Source organism: Caretta caretta, chromosome 18 (genome assembly GCF_965140235.1).
Source record: "Caretta caretta isolate rCarCar2 chromosome 18, rCarCar1.hap1, whole genome shotgun sequence".
In the NCBI taxonomy this organism is placed as follows: Eukaryota; Metazoa; Chordata; order Testudines; family Cheloniidae; genus Caretta; species Caretta caretta.
The window spans coordinates 6,232,024-6,254,579 of record NC_134223.1 but is presented as its reverse complement, the minus strand read 5'-3'; the positions used below and the strand labels follow the sequence as shown (position 1 = coordinate 6,254,579).

Below are 22,556 nucleotides of genomic sequence, written 5' to 3'. Positions count from 1 at the left end.
GTAACGGTGATGGGGGCCGCTGTGCTAGGAGGCGGGAGATGGGCCTCAGGAGCCCGCTGGGCCTTTCCCATCTCTAATGGCTCTGCTCCCACATGGGGTCCTTCCCCAGTGTTGCCCAGCAGCTGGTGGTCCCTCCCCTGCCTTGCTGGATGGGAGCAAGGAGGGGCCTTACCCTGCCTCAGCACATGGTGAAGCAAAGAGCCTGGAGATAAGGAGGGAACCGTCATCCTAGACTGTAGGAGGAAGGGTGGCCTGGTGGGCAGGGCGCCAGCCTGGGGCTTGGGCAACCTGGGGTCTATGCCCTGCTTTGCCACAGGCTCCCCGCGTGACCTAGGGCGTGTCCCTGAATAAGAGATTAAGCACGGTCCTGTCTCTGTGGGGTGCTATGGGGCGCAGGACTGGAGCAGCTCCTCCTCCTGCGACGTGACTAACCCACCATGGCGCAGCCAAGGCAAAGGACTCGCAGCCACTCTTGGCCCAGTCCTGCTCCACTGCTCACTGAAATCAGGGGGAAAAGCTCCCGCTGACTCCCCTGGGCATTGAGTCAGGCCCTCAGAGCAGGAACAATGGGCTCCCATTGCCCCTACCCCACTCCTGTGCCCGGGCCTGGCTTTGGAAACCGGCCTGTTAGATTTGCCTGGCGACCAGCTCTCCAGGCTCCTCAAGGGACCTTGTTCCAGGGCTGCGAGCAAGGGGAGGGGGCTGGGATGAAAGGTTAACAAGCCGTTTAATTGCTGATTGCTGTGAAATGGCTTGACACAGGCCTGAAACGGCTTCCTATCTCCTGATGTGCGGCTATCTCCAGCTGCCTTGCTTGCTGACCTCCAAGCAGGGCAGGGGAGCTAAGTCCCTGTTAGCCAAGAGCTGTGTTATCTCTGGCATTTGCATTCCTGGCTGTGAACGGCTGCATTCCACACCCCAACCTGTAGCTTTCCAGTCCTCTCTGGACCTTGCAGTCTGCAGCCCCTCAGTGAGGAGCAGGCTGGGAGCCTCTCCCCCTGTTTATTTCATTCTGCCTTCTTTCACACTGGGAATGCTGGACGTCTCACAGCCCTGGAGCATGGAATCGTCCGTCTATCTACAGACCAGGCACCGAATTCCCCCTGGAATGCCTCAGCGCTGAGCCAAATCCTACATTTTCAGCAATGACTAATGATTTTCAGCGGTCAGGTGCTGAAGATCAAGCCCTTTTAAGGTGTCTCAAGTTGCCCCCCAAGCAGAGGCACCCAAAATCACTAGTCACTCTGGAAAACTGAGCCCACTTAAACTCCTAATTCTGTCTCCTCATCTGTCCAGCCCTAGGCCTCTCTGCTGAAACTGCCAGCGCAGGGGACACTTAGCACCAAGAGCACTGGTGGGTTTGGATTCCCACTAGGAAAAATGTTGAGTCCCATCAAACTCATTTCACAGAGGCCGGTGAACAGCTTAGTAGACGGGAACAGCCCTCTCCCGATCCTGAGCTTGCAGGCATGCCAACCATTGAGCTGCAGGGGAACACTGCTGCATCTTATTGCCAGTTCTCTGAGCCACCCGGGACCCCTTGGGAAGATGGGTCAAAGCCCTACATATTTCTGTGCTTCTTTGGCTCCATTTAAGCCTCATTTCCTTTGCGCTAAGCCCTGTTAATGTGCAGCTTTTGGAAGAAGAACCGCAGATGATAATTAAAGGAGGTAACTAGCAGCTTTGAGTTTTAGTCTTTTAAAATCTTTTCTCTGCGGGCTGGGTCCTTCGCTGTCTCCAGTGGGTCGTTTGGCTCTTGACCAGATGTCAGCCGTGCTTTCGCTCCTGGCTTCTGGCTCAGGGCACATGGTTCTGGCCCAGCTCCGGGATAAATAGCGTTGCAGAGCGAGATTAAGACGAGGGCTAGATAAATGAGGGCAATCAGTTCCTGGCCGCTCTGGGGTAAACCGTGGTGGAAGGGATTGCGGTAGAGGAGGAGAATGAATGAATGGTCTCGACAGAGATTTGGGGAAACCAGGAGTCCTCAGGGCATTTTATGGAAGGGAGGAGAAGTTTCCTGTGGAAGCCCCACAGAACCTACCTCAGCCCCACACTTGCAGCCTTGGTGGCACCCGCATCGACCTGGCGGACAAAAGCTGTCCCAGATGATGTGGTTTGCTCAGCCAGAGGGGGCGCTGCTGAGTGAGTGACAGGAGGGATTCACTCCCTTCCCAGCCGTCTAGCTTCGCCCATCTCAGGGAGCCACAGAGACCAAGACTTGAACCCAGGTTTCTTTTGGGAGCAGTGGAGAGGGGAGCATGCGGAGCTTCAGGGCTGAAGGTTCAAGCCCTACCTTGCACCCCACCATCAGCACATCCTAGATCCAACGCAGAAGCACTGGGTTTGCTGTCCTGCCCAATCCCTGCCCGAGAAGCTCACAGATGTTGCCACCTCCCAGCCACGTTGATCTGGATGTAGAGGTGAGGTCTCCTTTGATGATAGGACTGAGGGTGATGCTTTGGCCCCTGCCCATGTGCTGAACTCCCCCCCAGGATCCCCTGTGGGCCCTGGGCTTTCCCACACACTACGGTTCCTGCAGGCTCTCCGCCCAGCCACAGGTAGGTGCCAGAGTCCTTGGGAAAACTGATTGGAACAGGGCAAGAAAAATTGTCCGGTTGCTAGAAGGATGAAAGGGGAAGGGGAGGGCGAACGGGCTTGTTAGTGTGCCGAGATAAGTTGCCACTTAGCGGGGTCACGAGTCCATGGCCTGTGTTTACCCACCGGCCTCTCAGGATGTGAAAGGCTGGAGAGGGCATCCTCATGAATGGCCCCTTGTGTGCAGGGATAACCCCGGTGAAATGGGGCTGCTTCCAGGGCCCCCGTGGCTCAGCCCCTCCCTGTGTCCACTCCAAGGCTGCCAGGTGGATGCCAAGTACCTGCCTGGCCACGCCCCCTCTATGGCCACTCCCCCTGCCATTGAAAGGAGAAACACAATTGGATAGTCTGTCTCTCTCTCCCCCCCATAACGCTGTCAATCAACCTTTTTCTGAATGAATAAAACGTAAACTGACTCAGTGGCCCTGGTCCTGTTTAACTCTTTCCTCCCTGCACTCTGCTGTCTTTTTACAGTGAAAGTTGTCACATGACTGCAGGAGCTGGGGTTTTAAGAAAAGCACCAAATACCACAAGACTTGCACTAAAATCATTGACACTGGCAACCCTGGCATAGGTCCAGAGCTCAGGGTGGGAATAGCACAGGGAGCAGCCGGTCAAGATCAAAGGCCTCAGCAGAGCTGTTCGGGCCTGGGAAGGCACGCGGGTGGGAAGGCAGGACTGGACCGTCAAGGGATGTGGCAGAGAAGGACGGAGGTGCGGCAGCCAAGCTGTTGGGACTAGCAAAGCAGAGGCTGCTGCTGGTCAGAAATAGAAAGAGGCATTGGCAGGGTTAGGATGGGGCAGGCTGGAATAGCGAGGCTGTTGCAGGGCAGGCGTATGGGGGAAGGTCCCACGGCACCTGGCTCTAACTTGGTCCCTTCCTCACTTAGACGGACCAGAGAAATCAAACCTGGAATTCCAAACCAAAAATAGCAAGAGACCCGGCAAATAGCACGAGAGCCTCTGGCACCGAACCCAGAGATCAAGGTGTGGCTGGCAAACCCCAGGCAGGCGGGAGTTACAGTTTCACTTGCTGGCTAATGGGTAGGATTTTGCAGGAATCTACTTCAAAGGCTACCGTGAAACGTGCCCGATCCAGGCAGGAAGTCACCTCACCTTGAAAGCAACTGGAACCGGCAGCAGACTGCATGAGGGGAGAGAAAGAGCAGCAATTAATTACCCCACGGGGACTTCAAACAGCTCAGTGCAATGAGCCGCTGCGCCCACTCAGATATTAGCAGAGCCAGCCGTGCCCGCTTGTTACACCCCATCTGAGCACTAGCAGGGGGAGCAAGGGGATCATGCTCCATCTGGGACCGATAATCCTGGAGCCAGGGATACTGTAGGTACTATCCTGGCGTCTTACCATCCTACTCATGTGGCAGAGGATCTCTTGCCCTGCAGGGTGAATTCCATTGAATGACACCGAGTTCCTGTAAAAAATGACACTCCCTCCCTTGAGGACTGGAAACTTCCTGAACCTCAGGACGGTAGCAGCTCTGCAAACTGCCGCACAACTGTGGGACTGCACCTCACTGCTGTTCGGCAGCCCCTCTACGATTCCAGTCCTGGGGTCCCCACACACATCTCTGCTGACGCCCCTCAATCCTGACCTCCAGCTCCTGCTAGTCCAGTCCTGAGTTTCCTGCTCCCAACAGCTGTCAGTGCACCTTAGTCCTGATCTGAATCACACTCTGCATGTCTAGTTCCTGAACCTCATTGATCTTTGCTTGGCACTTTGCAGGGACAAGTCTGGTCCCCACTGAAGTCCATGGAGCAGCATGTCATGTCTAACCAAGGGCAGAATTCAGCCCATACAACGCTCAGTTTTGTACCAAATCCACGCTGCTCTATGTCAACTATGGAAAGGAGATAAGAGGATAACATTACCCTGCACAATGTTGCTGAACAAATGTTGCAATTTCATGTTAGACGATTATGTGATGCAAGATGAAACCACCTGGTTCACATTGAAAACATGGGACATTTGAAACTCCCCACAGTCCTGAAATTTTTGAGCAGTTTGTGGGTATTGCTTGAAAACAGGATCAGTTCAGAATGCAGGGGAGCCTCATTCCTGAGCGCAGCCCCCCACTCCCGGCTACATTTCAAAACTTTTCTTCTTCTTCTTGTCAGATTAAACCCTTTGGGGCGATCCCTCAAATGAAACATGAAAACCTTGATTTTGTCCTGGGATTTTACATGTTATTCCAGCTAGATCCTCACCCCCAAATTATTAGTAGTATATTGCATCGAGGTCCCTCAGACAGGGCTCAAGGACGGATTGTGCTGCCAGTAATACAAAGACAGTTCCTACCCTCAAGAGTTCACAGTGTAGGAGCTAGACAAAACGTGATTGGAGAAACGGTGGGAGGACTAGGTAACAGCAGGGAACGGGGCGAGTGTGCAGTGGAAAAGTCACGGTGGTCTCTGCAGTCACAGGTTAATTTCCAGGTCTGGAAGTCACATCTTACAGTGATTTATTTGGGCTGCCTATCCTGCGAATCCTGGATGCATTGAACTCTATGGAAGCCAGCTGGGCCTCAATCCTGGTGCTTGTTGCATGCAAGCTGCCACACAAAGCCTCTTGGACTTCAATAGGAAGGCATCAAGCTGTGGGATCAGGGCCTTTCCTGCTGGAACCAAGCTGGCAGGATCAGGCCCAGCTGTAGTATGCTTTCCACTTGAATAAACCCCACTGGGTTGACAGGCCCTGCAGCAGCTAGGAGCTCAAGGCAAACCCTCGGAGGCTTGACTTAGGCCGTGATAAGGGATCATGGGACGTTATTGTAATTCACGCCTCCCGGAATGGTGTTGCCATCACATTACACTTCCCAATACACTAAACACGAGGTTAAGGCTGGAGTTTTACGAGCGCTTTGTCGGCTTGGAATGGTATTGAGCACCTCGGGCCCTTCCCTGGACTTTATGGGAGAGTTCCTTCTTCATTAGGGTTTATGGTGGCAGCATAAATACCACCCTCGATTATTTTTTATAAGGCTCGCCTATAATCTTTCATTTGTAAAGGCTGTTTGGAAGGGGCCCCTGGGGGGGCTGTTCTCAGCTGGTCAGAGTGCAGGACTGCGGGCTACATCAACTCGATATAAAATCACGAATACATAGTAGGGAATGATTCCACCGCGTTGTGTTTTGGTAGGATGGTTCCTAGTGCTAAAGAACAGATTCTGATCTCACGTCACCTGCTGGTCCCAGTGCTCAAGAACAAGGTTAAGCATGTGAACAGCCCCCTGGACCTTTGCATGACTAATTCTGGGCTTAAAGCTGACATCACTGTAGCCAGCACCTTGTGTGAAGCCAGCCAAAGTGGGAGCCCCAGTCTGCCCAATGTCTTGAGTCTCCTCCAGCCCCCCCTCAGCCATCACTCCAGGGAAGTCGGTGGAGTCCCACCAGTGTCTGTGGAGCCATTGGCATCAAGAGCAGAATCACAGAAAAATCATCCTCCCCAGAGAAGTCAGGACCTGCTTGCCCCCAGGCTTTGCTCTGGCATTGCTTCACTGCCTGCCGTGGAGTGATTCCTGCCGGTTTACTGGGGTGAGACACTGATGACCAGGTCAAATAGAATTTTAGTGGAATTTTCAGGCTGCTTTGGAGGGTTCGCATGACACATGGCGTTGACAGAACAGCATACCGGGTGATTTTTCTGAAGCGCTTGGGGCCGGTGTTTCAAGTGCTCGGCACCCAGAACCAGAGCTGGATTTTAAAAAGTGCTCTGCCCCCAGCATGCTGAGTGCGTCTACAGACGGGGTTCTGATTCTGAGTACTGGACTGGGCAGGTTTGAAAATCCAGCCCCTAGTGCAAGTTCTGCCCCAGGCACTTAAAAAAAAACAAAAAACCAAAACTGTACCCAGCTGCAGGGGAAAGGATGAGACATTAAAAAAAAAAAAAGATTTCTGAGCAGGTGAAAAGAAAGTCAATATCTCAGTGTATCAGTGTGAATTACATCAAGGGAATGTGGAAAGTTTGCTGGAGGATTAAAATATTACAAGGACATTTCCTCCCAATTATTTGTCTCCTTTGAACTAAACTGTGTGTGTGTGTGTGGTCAGGTGCTAGTGGGAGGAGAGGGAGGATATTTCTGTGTGTGTACCAGGAGTCCAGCTGCAAAAGGGTGCGAGATCTCTTAAATACATTCTACTTTCACACCCAAATGTGTCCTTGTCCCTAAGGAGGAGGTGGGATGGACAGCATTTCTCATCTTGCTCTGTTCCCAAGGATCTACCATATGCCCCCACCTTAAGCTTTGCTGCCCAGTAGGAGGATTTCCCCCCCCCATGGGGTGAACAGGATGGCACCGAGATGAGAGGTGATAAAAGATCAAAGCTCCTTGCAAACGCGCTAGGTCTGATTACTCCCCCTTTGCTCGCTCATTTTGGTGCTGTCTCTTTAAGGCATTCCTCAGGGAGTGGCTTGGGTGACATCAGCTCAGGGCATGAATGAACAGGACTGAAGTTTCCCACAAACTCCCATTAAGTTGCTCATGGCAGGAGGGCGCAGATAAGGAACCAGCAGCCGCAGCCGCCGCCGGAGAGACTCGGATCGTCCCAACCTCTCCCGAGGGCCCGAAGCCAGAAACATGAGAAGCCGATGGGCACAAGCGCCCTTCTACTTCGCCCTCCTGCTGCTCCCCAGCGCCCTGCTCAGTTCCCGGGCCAAAGAAGGTAAGAGCGAGGCTTTGCCCTGGGTTTTTAAGCCTTGTTCCTCCAGATGCAATTGACATGCCGGGTCCCACCCCTCCCGCCGGCTCCCTGGAAACTCGGCGCCCCTTGCTGGGGTGGAGGAAGCGGGGAGGAACGAGTGTCTGTCCCTGCCCTTATCTCGGGTTGATCCGCCGCCGATCGCCTCGCGTGGGGCCCCCGACACGTGTGTGGGGCAGAGAGGGGCTGAGAGCCGAGGCTGGGGCCACAGCCCCCTTTCGTGGCTTGGAAAGGGGCGGAATGCGGAGGGGCCCGAAGGAAAAACCGGCCGCGGGAAAGATTTGCAGGGCACCGGGCAAGTTTGATAAACCCCCGTCGGCACCTCGCTGTCTCACAGGCAGGTTGTTTTAGCGGCGCCTGGGATTGGGTGCGACTCCGGATCAGGAGGAGCGCTCATACCAGCGCGGACCTTGGCGGATTGGCTAGGAGCGGGGATTAGCGAGGAGGCACATTTCGGCCAGCAGAGGCTGGGAAGTGTCACGCGTGGGGGTGGTTCGGTGGAGGAGCCTGCTGCCGGGGGTAGGTGGGAGAAACTCGCCCCGGGTGAATGGATCTTCCCCGCCTTCAAATACCCGGGGAAAGGTGAGGGGGCCCTTCTGCCTGCTCCGATTCTTTGGAAGTCCCCTGGCGCCCGGGAGAAGTCGCGATTGCCCCACTTCGCCCAGGGCGGCTGATTCAGGGCGATGTCACTCTTGGGCTGGAAGTGCGAGCAGTGACACCTCGGTTACACAACCGCCTGGCTCGCCCAGATTGGGCCGCACAAGCCCATGGCAGGGCCAGGCAGGAGGGGAGGGGGCTGACTCACTGGTCGGAAGGTGCATGAGGTGTTGCGTTGCATGGTGTGAACCATTAAAGGGTGTGTATGGGGGGGGGGGCGGGCGCTTTCCTTGTTTTGTCCAGAAGATTCCTTCTTTCCATGCAGTGTTTATTGAGAGACAGTGTTAATGTGTGGCCTGAATGCTGCTTTTGTAAAAATGTAAATTGCATGAGTGGTCTTTCTCCTGATTTAGAAACCCCCCGACACACCCAGGATATCTCAGAGAGAGGGCCAGATTCTGCTTTCAGTGACACCAGAATAAATCTGAAGTTAACCCCACTGATTTTTAGTAAAGCTGCTCCAGATTGACTCTGGCCTTTAGCCCTCTGAAGACAGAATTATTACATTCCATTTTTTGGGGGGGGGGGGAGGGGGGGCTAGAGGCAAATTGATCCCAACTTCCAATCCGTACTTTTACCATGTAAAGTTTCCAGCCAGGCGGGGCCGAGGTCCGACACAGAGCCTTTCCGGGGTTTGGATCGAGGCTTTTGGGTTTGGGCCCATGTCTGAAACATTCCCAGCGTTCTAGGATTTCACCTACACTCCTGGGGATTGCTGCCCTGGGAGAAAAATCAAAGCAGATTGAAGCAGAATTCCTGCCTGGAATATTTAGGACAATATTAAGAGTTGTTTAAAAATCAAATAAACTTTTCCCCATCCTTCACTCACCTCTTCGTGCTAAGTGATTACAATGACCAGGACAAGGGTGCTTCTAGGGGTTTGTCTTATTTCTGGGTCCTGAGTAAGCAGACGCACCTTCATACTGGTATAACTGTGCATCCAGGTTCTGCTTTAACGAGATCTGTTTCTAAACTGATGTAGTCATCAGAGGGCTACAAAACCCTGTGTGCAGACAAGCTCGCAGGGGTCAGTAACTGATCTGCGCAGTGGTCAGACTCCCACTGGCTTTGAGCTTTGGCTTAGGTCCAGAGAACAACTCCGGCACGCGGCTTGGCGGCTCCCCGGGATGGCTCCCAACTTCTGATCGGCTCCAGATTCAGCTCAGACCTTTCCCAATGCATGAGGCTGTTCCGATCTGATGTTTGAGTTCTCTCCATCATTGAGATCTGGGGCTACTTGTGAAATTCCCACCTAGAGCTGAACGTTGGGATCGAGGATGTTTGTCTGGACCTGTCTGTCATTCAAAGAAGCCATTAGAAAAGGGAGCAGCTGTATCGAACTCTGAAATTTTGTGAGTGTGTATCTTAAACAAAAAGTGTTGTAAAGAAATCCAAACCCTCGGCGTGGGCACGTGACACCAGGATGGTTTTGGTCCCATGCTGAGTTATTGGATTTCTTTTAAAAAAACAAGCCGAATGTGGCTTAGGCATGGAATAATACGCACACTTGGGCAGATGGGCTGTAATTGCTCAGAAAGAAGCATAAGAATCTATGGCATAAATAGAGATTTAAGGCAAAACACACACCCTCCCCCCAACAATTGAATAGCAGCTGCTAATTTGGGGCGTTTGGATTTTTAAGCACTCAGCAGGGGAGCTCGGTTTTTGGGTGCCCAGGCTTTGATTTTGCTGCCTCTCGGGTTGGCCACCCACCACTAGTAGCTGCTTTCGGCTATTCAACCATCCTTAAAACCAGGCATCGCTACATCAGCTTCCCTGGGCAGCTTGATTCGCTCCCCCCCAGAAGCAGCCGCTGGAAGGTAGCTGCAGGTTTTCAGATTAACGTTTGCGTTTGTTGTTTTCCAAGTGCCAGAAGTAATTGGTGTCTAATGTGGACTAATCTCTTTCCAAATTGCAGCTTCCAGTTAACATTGCTGTGGAATAGAAGAGGGCTAGTTACTCGGTAAATTCCTGAGGTCTATTTTTATGCTTTTTATGCTGCAATATACTAGGGAAATCAGCTGCTTTAAGAACATGTGCTTTCAATCAGTCCTTGGGCTATAACCTGAGAAGTATATTCAAGGGTGAAATTCTCCTCTCCGATCTGCATGACGGATCTTGACAGTACTATTCTATTCCCCCTCGGAGTAACGATTCTGCATTAGGGAAAAAACCTGGAGTTCCTCCATATGTAAGGAGAGCAAAACATGCTAGGTGAAGTCCACAGTGGAGGGGCCAGAGGAGACCCTTGCCATTAGTCCAGAGCACGGTTACTACAGATAAGGTGCTCTGAGGGTCTGAATGCAGATCTACAAAACTGGAGAGCTAATCCCTGCTCTGACAACCAGCTCCCTCTCGGGGCTGGGCTGCATTGGCTAGAATAGGGTAGATAATTCTCCACCAAAGATAGAAGCTATAGTGTAGACAGGTCTCAGGTGTTCTCAGTGGGGCAACTCATGCGGTGGCGGGGGGGGGGGGGGCTTGTCCCATTTTATCAGCCTTTGTGGCCTTGAGCAGATCACTTAGCTTCTCAAATAGGATTTTTCCTTTGTTGATTTAATGTTTTTAATAGCCAATTAAACAGATTAAACAAGGCACTGAAAAGGGAGGGGAAGAAAGGATTTAAATGTGTGTGGGGGGGAAATGGGGGGAATCTCTTCCAGCCTGTGAAAGCTTTGCCTGGATGACAGCACAAGCACAGACAGACAGACAAACAGACAGACCGACTGTGACTGGGGTTTTTTCCCCCTCTTGCGTAAAACACTTAAAAGGCGACTTGCAAATGAAACCTCGGAGCTGGGGCTGCTTCGGTGACTGGGCTCGGCCCACTGAGATGTTTGTATTATTCACATTGCCTTCCGAATAGGCTGGAGCGGGAGATAGCTAAAGTTACAGAGCATGCATGGCAGATGGGGGAGCTTTGCTCACTGAGGCCCCAATCCGCCACATGCTGAAGTCCAGGAAAGCACTAAGCTCAGATCCTCAAAGGTATTTAGGTTCCTAACTCCCACTGGAAGTTAGGAACCTAGATCCTTTTGGGAATCAGGGCCTAAATGCCTCCAAAGTCAAAGGGGATTTAAACTGGGCCTGAAACTGGTGCTTGCAAAGGCTGGGGCTGTGAGTCAAGAGATCCGGCTTCCAGGCTCTGCCACAGATTCACTGTGCGGCATCACTGCCTCGCTCCATGCCTCAGTTTCCCCAGCAGAGGCGCAGGGGAGCAATCAGCCCTGCAGCTGCCCTGTCAGCTACAAAATGGGGCGATAATGCTGGGAGATTCAGATGAATCTTTGCAAAGTGTCGGAGGGGGAGGAAGATAAATGGGTGAAGAAAGCGGAGGAAGTAGCACCACCAGGCGCCCTGCAATGATGGGGATGGAAACCAGCTGAGCCCACCTTTGCGTTGAAATAAGCCAGTGGGGTTTACGTTAGCTGGGCAGATTGAGATCCCCGGTGAGGTGTCGACTCCATGCACAGCCCGGTTTCTGAGCTCCCATGCAGCCAGCTCCTCCGGGCTGGGGGTTCCTGCCGAGAGGCGCGTTGGTGAGCCTGTACACACCACACCCGGTTTGCCTGCGGATTGCAGCCACCCTTATCTTTCATATGGAAGTGTGGCTGGTGGAGGGGCAGGTCCCAGCATGCGATGTAGCAATGCTGAGCGGGTCAGGCCGGGAAACAGGACGCTAGGATCGGTCACCTCCATGTGCTGCAAGGGGAGGGTGATGGTGCCCCAGGAACCTTGCTGGGTTAAGAGATAGCCAGCCCTTTCCAGGAGTGCAGGGCTCAGATCGGGACAGAAGGAGATGCTGGGTGGTGACTTTAAGTGGCACAGGCTGAGTTAATTAGTGTGGGGACTAGAGGGAACCCCAGGGTCTGTATGCAGCCGGCAGCCTGGAGGATGAATCCTCTTTGTGTTTATCACAGGCCCTCCTGTGCCTGGGGTGCTAAACTCTCCTCCCAACAGCTGCCCAGCTCAGGGGTGTCACTCACGAGACCCACCCCATCCCAGGCGCACAGGAGCCCGGCATACAGGAGAAAGCCCCTGTATCAGACCAGTCATCAGCGTGGCTTTAACTCCTTGGCTGGTCCTTCAAAACCTGCCGTGACTTGCCAGGTGCAACCTGCAGCCGGAGCAGGAGGGTGTGCCCTCTCCCGGCGTGGGCCAGGGGCTCGCCCCTGCTGCTAGCCAATATGCAGGGGGGTGGGACTGGTGCTCGGGGTGAGAATTCTCAAACTCAGCTCACTGCCAGGGTGCGAGATCCTGTCTGTGCCTTGCCTCACTGCCACGGGGGAGGAGGGGGCCTGGGGGTGCAGGACAGCCGGGAGAGACCTCCTGTGTCAGGGAGTGTATTCGGATCGGACCTGCAGCACTAGCCTCCCACATTCTTTATTCCTGCACAGATTGGGGTGCTGGCACCTAGATCAAAGAGATGGGATGGGGGGAGCCTGTGGAGCTGGGCTGTCCCATGTTAACCGGGTGGGCCTGAACACCACCCCCAAGCTCCCTGCTGGGGCTCTTCTTAGCCCTGGGTTCATCTGTCCGTGGATTAAAGGCATTTCCAGCCCTAGGGCTGGTCTGGGGCCCAAAGGCAGGTAGCAAAAGATGGATCCACAGAACCAAAGGGGGCTCACTGCCCAGTCTGCTTCCCAGATCCAGTCCGCCCCACGGATCCACCCTGAACTTGCCCCGATCCAGGGACCCGCCCTTAACTGCACCACTGCAGGTAACGCAGAGGGGGCGCTCGGCTGGGATAAGCAGGGACCTGTGAAGAAGAAATGGGGTCTGCAGCAACCTTCAGCAACTGCCCTGGGTGGGAGCCGAAATGCAGGAGCTTGTTGGAAAAGCGGGGCCCAAGCTGGGTCACGTGTGGGGGGTGCAACAGGGTTTAGGGACTCTCTGGGGTGCAGGGCGTGGATTGCCTGATCTGTTTGGTCCTCCTGCAATCCAGCCCCACCAAGGGGCTGTCCGGTTAGCTCTGAGGGTACATCAACACTGCGATAAAACGTAGCCACAGGTCTCGCGGCCCGGATCAGCTGTCTCGGGCGGCAGGGCTATAAACCTACAGTGTAGACGGTCAGGTGAGGCCTGGTGCCTGGCCTCAGAGATCCCTGAGCCTGGGCGTCTACCCTGCAACTGTACAGCCCTGTGAGCTGGTGTCAGCTGACCCGGGCCAGCCGCGGGACTTTGAGTGCCACGTAGCCCTATCCTGAGACGTCGAGGCAGGGAGCACGCCCATGCCGCGGGCAGAGCCCAGCTCTTTCCGCTCCAAACCCCCCTCCCCAGAAGCCAGCTGGTGGGTAGCAGGAGCTGCAGGCGCTTTGGGAGGAGCAGAGGCCCTGCTGTTCCTCATGCCCACCTGGCGGGGCTGGCAAGGGGGCGTGTTTCTTTAAGGGAAGCTGGAGCAGGGTGGTCTGGCCAGTGCTGCTTTATAGAGGGAGGGAGGGCATGGAGCCAGCTCTGCTGCCCTGGGAGAATAACCATAAAGAGATTCCCCCCCGCCCATCCCAGCAGTGAGTTAGAGCGGGGTGGGCTGGGGGACTGCAGCCCGTCCCACGCAGCCTGGGGCCCTCGGTGTCCAGGCTACAGCCCTGGCACCGAGACCTCAGGCCTGGCGCTCCTCCCCCTGGCTGCCCCTGGCTCTCGCAGATCTGAGAAGGGAGAGTCGGGCCCCTTCCTCTGCCTGAACCCTAGGTTCCTTACAGCATGAGCCCGGAGCCCATGGGGTGCATGCGCCTCTGGCCAGCCCGATGCCCTCCACTGCTTGCTCAGAGATCCCTGATGCTAACACATTCCTGGCTGGCTGATTCACCGGGGCTTGGCAGGGCCCTGATGGGCTGGGTAATTGCTTCCGTTCAGGCCTGGGCCGCTCGCCCTTTGATTTCACTGCCTCTGTCATGCGGCTGCTGGGTTATTTATTTTTCTTTTCTTCTTTCCTTCCTCTTTTCAAATCCATCTGATCCCTTGGCAGGTTCCAGCCTCCGCCCTTGTGCTAATGGGGACAAGAGGCTCCGGCCCCGGCATGTCTGAACATGTCTTATGAGGGTTTGGCTGGCTGAGGACAGGGGGTGGCCATGGCAGATCCCATCACTGGCCAGTCAAGGACAACAGTGGCCACTGCCTGAGGCTACCTGTCTGTAATGTGCCTATACAATGGTGCAGTGCTCCAGCTGGTGGGGTTAGGGTGTATTTCTTTCCTGACCCCTGTGCCATGATCTGCCTTGTTGTCATTACCTTCACTTTGCATGGCTCCAGTTTTCACTTGTGGTTGCAAAATAGACTCGTCCTCTCAAAGACTCCCAACCACAATGTTTGCCTTGATGAGAAAAAAAGATGGCCTTGTGGTGAAAGCCCTGGGCTGAGACTCAGGAGGGCTGGCTTCTGGTCCCAGCTTTTCCACAGGCTCCCTGGGTGATCTTAGGCAAGTCGTTTACTCCTTCTGAGCCTCAGTTTCCCCACTTTAGAATGAGGGTAATCACACTCCCCCAATCACATTCAGGGGGTTATGCGGGTAAATCTGTTGGTAATGAATTAAGAAGTACTTGGAGTGATGAGGCTGCGGAAATGCTTAGAAATCCTGCAGCTGTGAGTTACACAGGTTGGCAGTACGGTGTGTGAAGATGGGAGGGTTTTGTGGTTACAGCAATGCTTTTAGGAGCCAGAGCTAGGAAAATGAGGGTTACCCCCTCCCCACTCCAGTCTTTCTTCCAGGCACAGATATCACCAAGCAAGGCCTAGCTCCTGGGGCTGATTCTGCTCTCACTCCCAGCGGAGTAAAGCAGGAAGGCAATGGGGTTACAGTGCTGCAAGTCAGGGAATAAGCAAGAGCAGAACAAGTGAGGTGAGGCTTCCTCCAGCAATCCTAGCCCAGCACATGTGCTGAGACCCAGAGAATGGAGACAGACACCCTCCACCCCCACCCCGTTCCAAGCCCCCTCGGAGGCAACAGGGTTGGTTTGCAAGCTGCAGCGTAATGTTAATGAATGGTTTGCAGTCTTGGCAGCTGCGAGCAGCCACTGGATCCAAACCGGCATCTGGAAGAGATTTCGTTCCCCCAGCGCCGCGGCTCCTTTTCACACAGTGGAAAAAAAACTGGAGAATGGGAACGCTAAAGAGGAAAACCCTGGAGGCGACAGGGATCATGCCTGTTTGGGGTGAAGGACCAGCGAGTCGGGGTGGGCGTGCAGCAGGAAGGGCTGAATTGGATGCTGCCAGCACAGGAGTTAGCAGAGCAAAGGGGCATCCTGCCTGCTATCCTGTCTCCGAAGCTGCATGCTTCCGAGAAAGGCATCAGACCTGCTACTGCAGTGATAGGGGGAGGAAATTCCTGCCTGACCTTTGCTGAGCTGGTGCCCTGAAGCATGAGGGCTGGTAGCCTCGTAATCCTTATACCAGCTAGCGCAGATTCATCTCTGGCATAACACCATCGTCTTCACTGGGGTTATGCCAGGGATGATTTGGCCCTATTGTCTAACCCGACCTGGCTTCCTCTTAGCCGTAAACAGAGCTGGGCCAGCCTGACCTTTGCCGAAACTTCCCTCCTGCACCTTTGGATCCTCTGCCCTTTCCTCTCCGGCTGCCGCCCTGTTCCTAAATAAAAAGCCTCTAGCTTGTTAGTCAGCTGCTCAGATAATGGGAATGAGGGCAAATAAAAAAGCAGCCCTGAGATAAGCGTGAGATAAGGGTGCTGGTGTCTCCACCCTGATGGTGACTGCCCAGCACTGGGGCCATGATGCTGCTGCAGCCCCTGCAGCTTTGGGGACCCAGCCTAAAGGCGCGGGGGAGAGTAGAGGCCAAGGCCATAGGAGGCAGGTGCCTGCGTTGAGAGGTTACTCCTGGGCAGAGCTGTCCTGCTCCGGCTCTGCGCTGAGCTGCAGGGCCACCCAGATTTCGTATTGCCCCACTCTGGGGAACAGCCACCATTGGCCCCTCGGCGTAGCCAAAGCAGGGAGCCAACGCTTGTCGGGGCAAGGGCTGAGCTGAGCCATGGGGCTGGGCCCTTTATGGTCCCTTGTGGTGCCCGCAGGAGGCGCGCGAGGTTTGTTTAAAACAAAGGTTGCCGGAGCTTTGAGGGGGTGTGGCTGCTGGATCTTTAACAAAGAGGGGTTTTCTCCCCGCTGCACGGCAGGTGCTGGCGTTAAATAGGCGTGAATGAAACCAGCCTCTGGCCTTGCACCCTCGCTCACACCCATGCAAAGTGCTACGCCACTGTGCGAGAGTGGAGGGTTCTGATCTGGGGGGGTTTTTCTCCCTCGGCTGGGCTCGGTGAATGCGCCAGACATCTGGTTGTCTGTCGGTGAGATGAGGTGCCTGCGGCTGGGTTGTATATTCCCCCTCCCCTGGTCTAACCATGTTTGTTTGCTTTCCCTTTCAGTTGTCCTGCTGGATTTTGCCAAAGCCCACGGCGAGCTTGGCTGGCTGACCCATCCCTATGGAAAGGGGGTAAGTCTGAATCCCTAGCGCTAGGCGGGAGCTCCCGGGGGCGGGGGGGAGGGGCTCACTCCCTAGATCCGCTCCTGATTCACCCTGAGGTTAGTGAGAGGAGAATCTGCTTCGATGTATGTTGGGAGGCAGAGGACACAGGAGGTGTCCATGCCTCGATTGGTGACCAGACCCTCTGGGAGTAGCAGCCAGGGCTTAGGGAATTCTTTGCCTTTCCTTTCTGGATCCTGCCCACCCTCAATTAAGTTTAAATCCAGAGTAACCACTCTAGTGTAAACGACAGCAGAATCTGGCCCAGCAATGCTGGCTAGTGATGGGTGGGGAGCTTTTCAAACTCAGCCCTCTCCTCGAGAGGGAGTGCCCAACTCTGCCATTGGAGTGGCACGTGATGTGAATTGGGTGGGCTGTACAGGGTATGTTTGCTTTAAACATAACATGGGCCCAGGGCCAAAGCACCAGTTGGAGAGCGGGGCGGTTTGTCCTTCCATAAGCAGGTTCGGTTTATTGTCCGAAGATGGGGGTTGTGATCTCATCCGTGATCTCAGGGGGCCTGGGGAGAAGGCTGGGCAGCCCTGGGGCTTTGGGTGGTGGCTTTAAGGGCTCACCGCAGTCACTGCTTTATTGCAGCCCCTTTTTAAAGTTGATCAGGTCAGTTCAAACCAATCCGTGCGTGACTCCGGCCCTTTGAGAGCCCCTTTGCTGTGATGAGCTCAAAGCACTTTTCAGTCGGGATTAACCTCCCCGCCCCCACCCCACTTACGCTGGTGAGGTAGGTCACTGTGATTGTCCCCTTGTACAGATTGGGAAACTGAGGCACAGGGAGGGGAAGAGATGTGCTCACATCCTGAGCCAGTGGAAAAGTCAGGAATTAAATCCTGGTCCCCTGGCTCCTGGTCCCCCCGGCTCTAACCAGACTCGGTTCCCTGGCTCCTGGTCGTCCCCGCCCCAAGTTCTAACCAGACCCAGGTCCCCTGGCTTCTGTCCCCCCACTCTAACCAGCCTCAGGACCCCTGACTCCTGGGCCCCCTGCTCTAACTGCTAGACTTTCCCCTTGAACGCTGTGGCTGGAGGCTGTAATAGAGCTGGGCTGTATCGGCGTATTTGGAGAAAATCGGCTCATCACTGCCTGCTGGGAGGGGCCACGTCTGGATTCCTCCCCCTCCCCACCGAGACTTTCAGGAACTGCCTCTTCCCTGTTCTCCGGCACCCTGGCTCGGGGACTGCCCCTGCGGGAGGCGGTGGTAACCTCCCGGGGGAGGCTCTTGGTCAGAAAAGCGGGACGGGGATGGGAAGGAACCTGAATTCTTGGCCCTAGAGGGGGTAGAGCTGTGCTGGGGGCCTCAGGAAAGAGCTGGGCCCTGCCCGCCGGGAGCTGTCCTGTGGGCGGCGCATGTCCCGATGCAGGGAAGGGCACGGGGGGCATTTCTCCCAGCAAGGAGCCAAAGATCAGGCTCTGGAAGGAAGGCATGGCCTTGCTTGGCAGGTCTCTGTGGTGGGGTCTTTGGAAGCAACGTAGGCTAGAGATCAGGTAGGGTCCTATTGCTGCTCGGGGTGGAGGGCGGGGCACTGCACTTACTGACTAAGACCAGACCCCCAGTGGGAGTTAGGCATCTATGAGGATCTGGGCTTGAGTGCACACAGGCAGACCAACCCTGCACCGCCCCAATGCCTTCACCCCCCATCCATTGAGCCCTCCTCTATACGGCCCCAGGTCGCACATCCTGGGCCAGGCGCTGAGCTCCAGCCATCCAGCGTGCCACCACCGATGCTAGAGAGACTGCTGTGGATTTCCCTGAGGTCATTGGGATCAGAGCCTGCCCCCCCCCCCCGTTTCCTTGATCAGGGAGCAGAGATCAAGGTGGGGGGGTTATACTCTGGGGGCCCCCGTGGCCACCCCATTACAGGGGGGATGCGGCGCATGAGGGGCTAAGCACCAGCTGCAGGGTATCAGCAGAGCTGTGTGGGGAGGCTCAAGGCCAGAATAGCAGGGGCAAGTCTGCAGTGGGGCTGCAGGAGTGAGCGGCTTCGGCACAACGGGGTGTGCAGCACCTAGGGCCAGTATTCAGGTCGGTGCCCTGGGGACGGGCTGGAGGGCGGCTGGAGCTCTCAACACACTCTGAACATTCAGTCTTGGGGGACTCTCTCCTGCGGCCCTGCTGGACTGCTAGGAAACATTCCAGCCCCTGGCTCCCCAGGGGGAGCCACATGGGGTGGGCAGGGGGCGAGAAGGCCAGGGGGTTGCTGGGTGGGATCAGATGTCCCTTGTTTGCAGCAGTGCGGAGACCCCCAGGGTGGCTGCCCTTTCCTCTTCCTCCCCCAACCCCAACCCGAGCAGCTATTTGTTTTGGTCTTTCGTGGCAGGTTTCCTATCTCCTGCCCTCCGGTGGGCCATGTCAGGAGGTTAATTGGCCAGTGTGTTCTGCCCTCCGCCCGCCCGCAGGACTGTGCTGACAAGTTAATCCCCTGGGTTTGCTAAACCTCAGTTATTTCCAAGAGCCAGGTGGAACCCGGCTGGCTCCAGCCGCAGCCCCAGCCCCGCCTCCGCCCTAGCCATGCTGACAGCCTGATCTCGCTCCCAGTGGAAAGATACTCACTGATGTCAAGGAGCGCTGGGGTCAGAGTGTCTTTGGCTGGCCAGGCTTCCCAGGAATGGGATGAGATTTAATTTAATTTCCAGCATCTGGAATAATTTGGGAGCAGCACCCCCCCGTGGACGGGGTGAGAACTGGTCGACAGCACTGGCTCCAGCAGGGAGTGGGCAGCTTGGTCCGAGCTCTGTGTTTGCACTTTGCGGGCTTGTATTGGGCACCCAGAATCAGAGGCCCCTTAATAATGTGGGGCCTGAACCGCCACAAGCCTCAGTTTCTCCATCTGTAAAACCAAGGTTGGTCTCTTGACCTGACGAGCGCACCGGAGGGTCGAGGGTCAATATCCATCCATGGACAATGGCAGGGTGTCTGTAGGAGGACAGGCAATAGGCAGCGGAGGGGGCGGGCATGGGGCGAGCATGCTGAGACCGGGTGTAATTGCAGGGTGGTATTGGGATCAAACCGCCCGTGGCTGCCTTCAGTTGCAGGGCGGAGCCGAGGTAGGGTTCACCAGGTCCCAGCTCCCCGCTTCAGGGCATGAGCCAACCTCCAGCTGAGGGGATCAGGAAGAAACTTAACCAGGGGCCCTGCAGGGTTTCTTGCACCTTCTTCCGACCATCCGATAGAGGAGCTGGGCTCGCAGTGCCTAGGCTCCAGCCCATTTTGCTCTCATGTAACCCCTCGTCTCCCCCGGGCAGTGGGACCTCCTCCAGAACGTCATGAATGAATCCCTCATCTACATCTACTCAGTCTGCAACGTGATGGAAGGCGACCAGGACAACTGGCTGCGGACCAACTGGATCTACCGCAGCGAGGCTGAGCGCATCTTCATCGAGCTGAAGTTCACGGTGCGGGATTGCAACAGCTTCCCGGGTGGGGCCAGCTCCTGCAAGGAGACCTTCAACCTGTACTACGCCGAGTCGGATGTGGACTATGGCACCAACTTCCAGAAGCGCCAGTTCAGGAAGATCGCCACCATTGCGCCCGACGAGATCACCGTGCGCGACGACTTCGCCTCCCGCAACGTCAAGCTCAACATGGAGGTGCGCTCAGTGGGGCCTCTGAGCCGCAAGGGCTTTTACCTGGCCTTCCAGGACATCGGGGCCTGCGTGGCCCTGCTCTCCGTCCGCATCTACTACAAGAAGTGCCCCAGCGTGCTGCAGAACATGGCGCTTTTCCCCGAGACCATCGCCGGCGCCGACTCGCAGGCACTGGCCAAGGTCAGGGGCACGTGCGTGGAGGACGCAGTGGCCAGCGAGGAGCCCAGCATGCATTGCAACTCGGATGGGGAATGGCTGGTGCCCATCGGGCAGTGCCTGTGCCGGGCGGGCTACGAGAAAGTGGAGGAGAGCTGCAAAGGTAAGGGCGCCCGGACGGGGGTGCACGTGGGGGGAGTGGGGGGGGAAGATCTCGTGTGTACGAGGCTGCTGGGGCTGGGGCAGCACGGGCAGGGGCTGTGCAGAACTCCCCAGGCGATACCAGTGTTATTGTGGGCTCCCACACTCAGCTCTGCTGGTGCCCCCCAGTCCCGATCTGCACCCCCCACCCCCACCCCGCTTACTATTCTCAATCCGGCTATTCCAGCCCTGAGTGCCCTCTTAGCCCCCAGATCTAGTGATGCCTCTCAGTCCTGACCCCCAGCCCTGGGCCTGGGCACACACAGAGCTGACAATCAACCTCAACCCTGACCTGTGGCCACGTGATATCTCAGCCCTGGGCTCCCAACACAGCTCGGCTGATGGCCCTGAACCCTGCCCCGCAGCCCCCCTGCTCTCCCAGCCCTGGGCAAATGCTTCTATTTCCATTCATTCTCTTCTCTGCCCTGCTCCCCCTTGGGGGCGCCCCACTGGGCCGGGTCTCAAGGCTGTTTCCCTGCTCCGGGAGGGGCACCAGCAAACCGGAGAGCAGAGATCTGAGCCTCCCCGATAAAACCCTCTTAAACAATAGGCATCAGTGTTGGGAGCGGTGGGGGAGGGGGCAGGGGGTCCGGCCATGGAGCAGATGCCTGTGCTGGCCTTGCAGCTCCCTCATGACATGAGTGGTGAGGAATGCAGTGGGAGAGGAGCCGGCAGGATAAACCTCGGCAATGCAAAAAGTGGTGCTGGGGGGTGGGGGGGAGCTCAGACCTTGGCAGGGTGGAATCGACCATCTTAACTCCCTCCCACACATACTTGCTGTCGACCGTCGACAGCTCGGGGGGAGTCCGAGGTCACGCAGGTCAAGGAGCAGGGAAGGGTTTGATTTATGGGGATTAGCTGCAAACAAAGCAGCCACGAGTCCTGGGACAGTGGGGTGGGGGTGGGGGTGGGGGATGGAGCCGTTCTGCGGCGGGAGGGGGCTGAAAACCCAGGCCATGTCCCGCCTGGTGCTGGGGCTGTTCTTCCTAGCCCAGCACGTCCCCCAGAGACACCCCCTGGGTGTCTGTTGGCCCTGAGTGTCTTTTTGCCACACACCCCCCCCGACAAGCCCAGCATGGGCAGCAGCCCGGCATGCCCCTGCCCCAGTGCCCCCCGGAGGGATCCCTGTAGGAGAGACTCCACGGCCCGTTCAGTCCTCAGCTGCCCAGCTGCTGTCAGCTCCTTGCCTTGGGCCTGAGAAATATCGGCCGCCAGGTGTGGAAGAGGAGCGGAGAACGGAGCCCTGCTCCGCCCTGGTGTCTGTAGGGGCCTGAACCGCATCTGTGCTCTGGATTGGCCCCCCTCCCTGGATCAGGGCCTCGCCGGCCCCACAGGAGGGCGGTTAAGGTGCCATGGGTGAGCCATGTCACGTCTGACAGCTGCTGTGATCCAGCTGTTCCCCTCCCCTTGGGCTGCCTGTGCCCTCGCTCCAGCACCACTGCCCGGCTCTGTGGCTCAACCCCCCGGATGGTGGGGCTCATGCGCCGTGCAGGGCCTACACCCTCTCTGCCTGCTGTGGCCGCCCGGCTCCCTCCGGCCCAGCTGGGTGGAGGATGGTGCTGAGCCCCCACATGGCCCAAGAGCCCCCTGGCCAGGCAGGGGGAGCTGGGATGGGGGGGAAGGGAGCTGCCCCCTCCCACCCCAAATTGCTGAGCCCGGGGGGCTGCTAAAGGCCGTCCCGTCTTAGTACGGCCTCGGCCAGCTCTGCAGCCGACAGGAGCCTCTTGACCTCAAACCACAGGCTCCTGGGGCTCCATTTTCTCCCTAACTTCCCTTGTGCAAAGGGGGAGCTTGACAGGTCAATGCATCAGGCTCCCTCTGACACCTGCCTTGGGTCACAAGTGACTCGAGTTTGTTGGTCTCAGCCCTACTCTTGGAGGGGAAGGTGTGCTCGGGGACCTTCAGGGACAGGCCCAGGATTGTTGGAGCAGAGGTGGGGCGGGGGCGTGGGTTGGCATTGTCCTTACAGTCCCTGAGCCCAGTTAAGCTATGAATCCCTCTGTGTCTGGAGAACTGCACCCAAGGAGAGGCCAGGTGTGACTGGGAGTCTGGGGATCGGGGTGGGGGGTGTTTATGGATCTTGCTGCCTGCCTCGGAGACAAGAGGTCTCTGGCAATTACCAAGGAGGTTGAGTGGCAGCTATAAATTGCCCCAGCCTTGCAACCCT

The 22,556-nt window shown here is 56.3% G+C and overlaps 1 protein-coding gene across 1 annotated transcript in view; it reads left to right on the top strand.

Annotated features, from left to right (window-relative positions):
- Positions 1-7,067: 7,067 nt before the first annotated feature.
- EPHA2 (EPH receptor A2) overlaps positions 7,068-22,556 on the top strand; it is a 36,500-nt gene continuing 21,011 nt past the window's right edge. Inside the window, exons 1-3 of the mRNA XM_048825326.2 lie at positions 7,068-7,275; positions 16,337-16,404; positions 19,691-20,351. Coding sequence (XP_048681283.1) covers positions 7,191-7,275; positions 16,337-16,404; positions 19,691-20,351 — 814 coding nt within the window. The 5' untranslated portion in view covers positions 7,068-7,190. The remainder of the gene's footprint in view (positions 7,276-16,336; positions 16,405-19,690; positions 20,352-22,556) is intronic.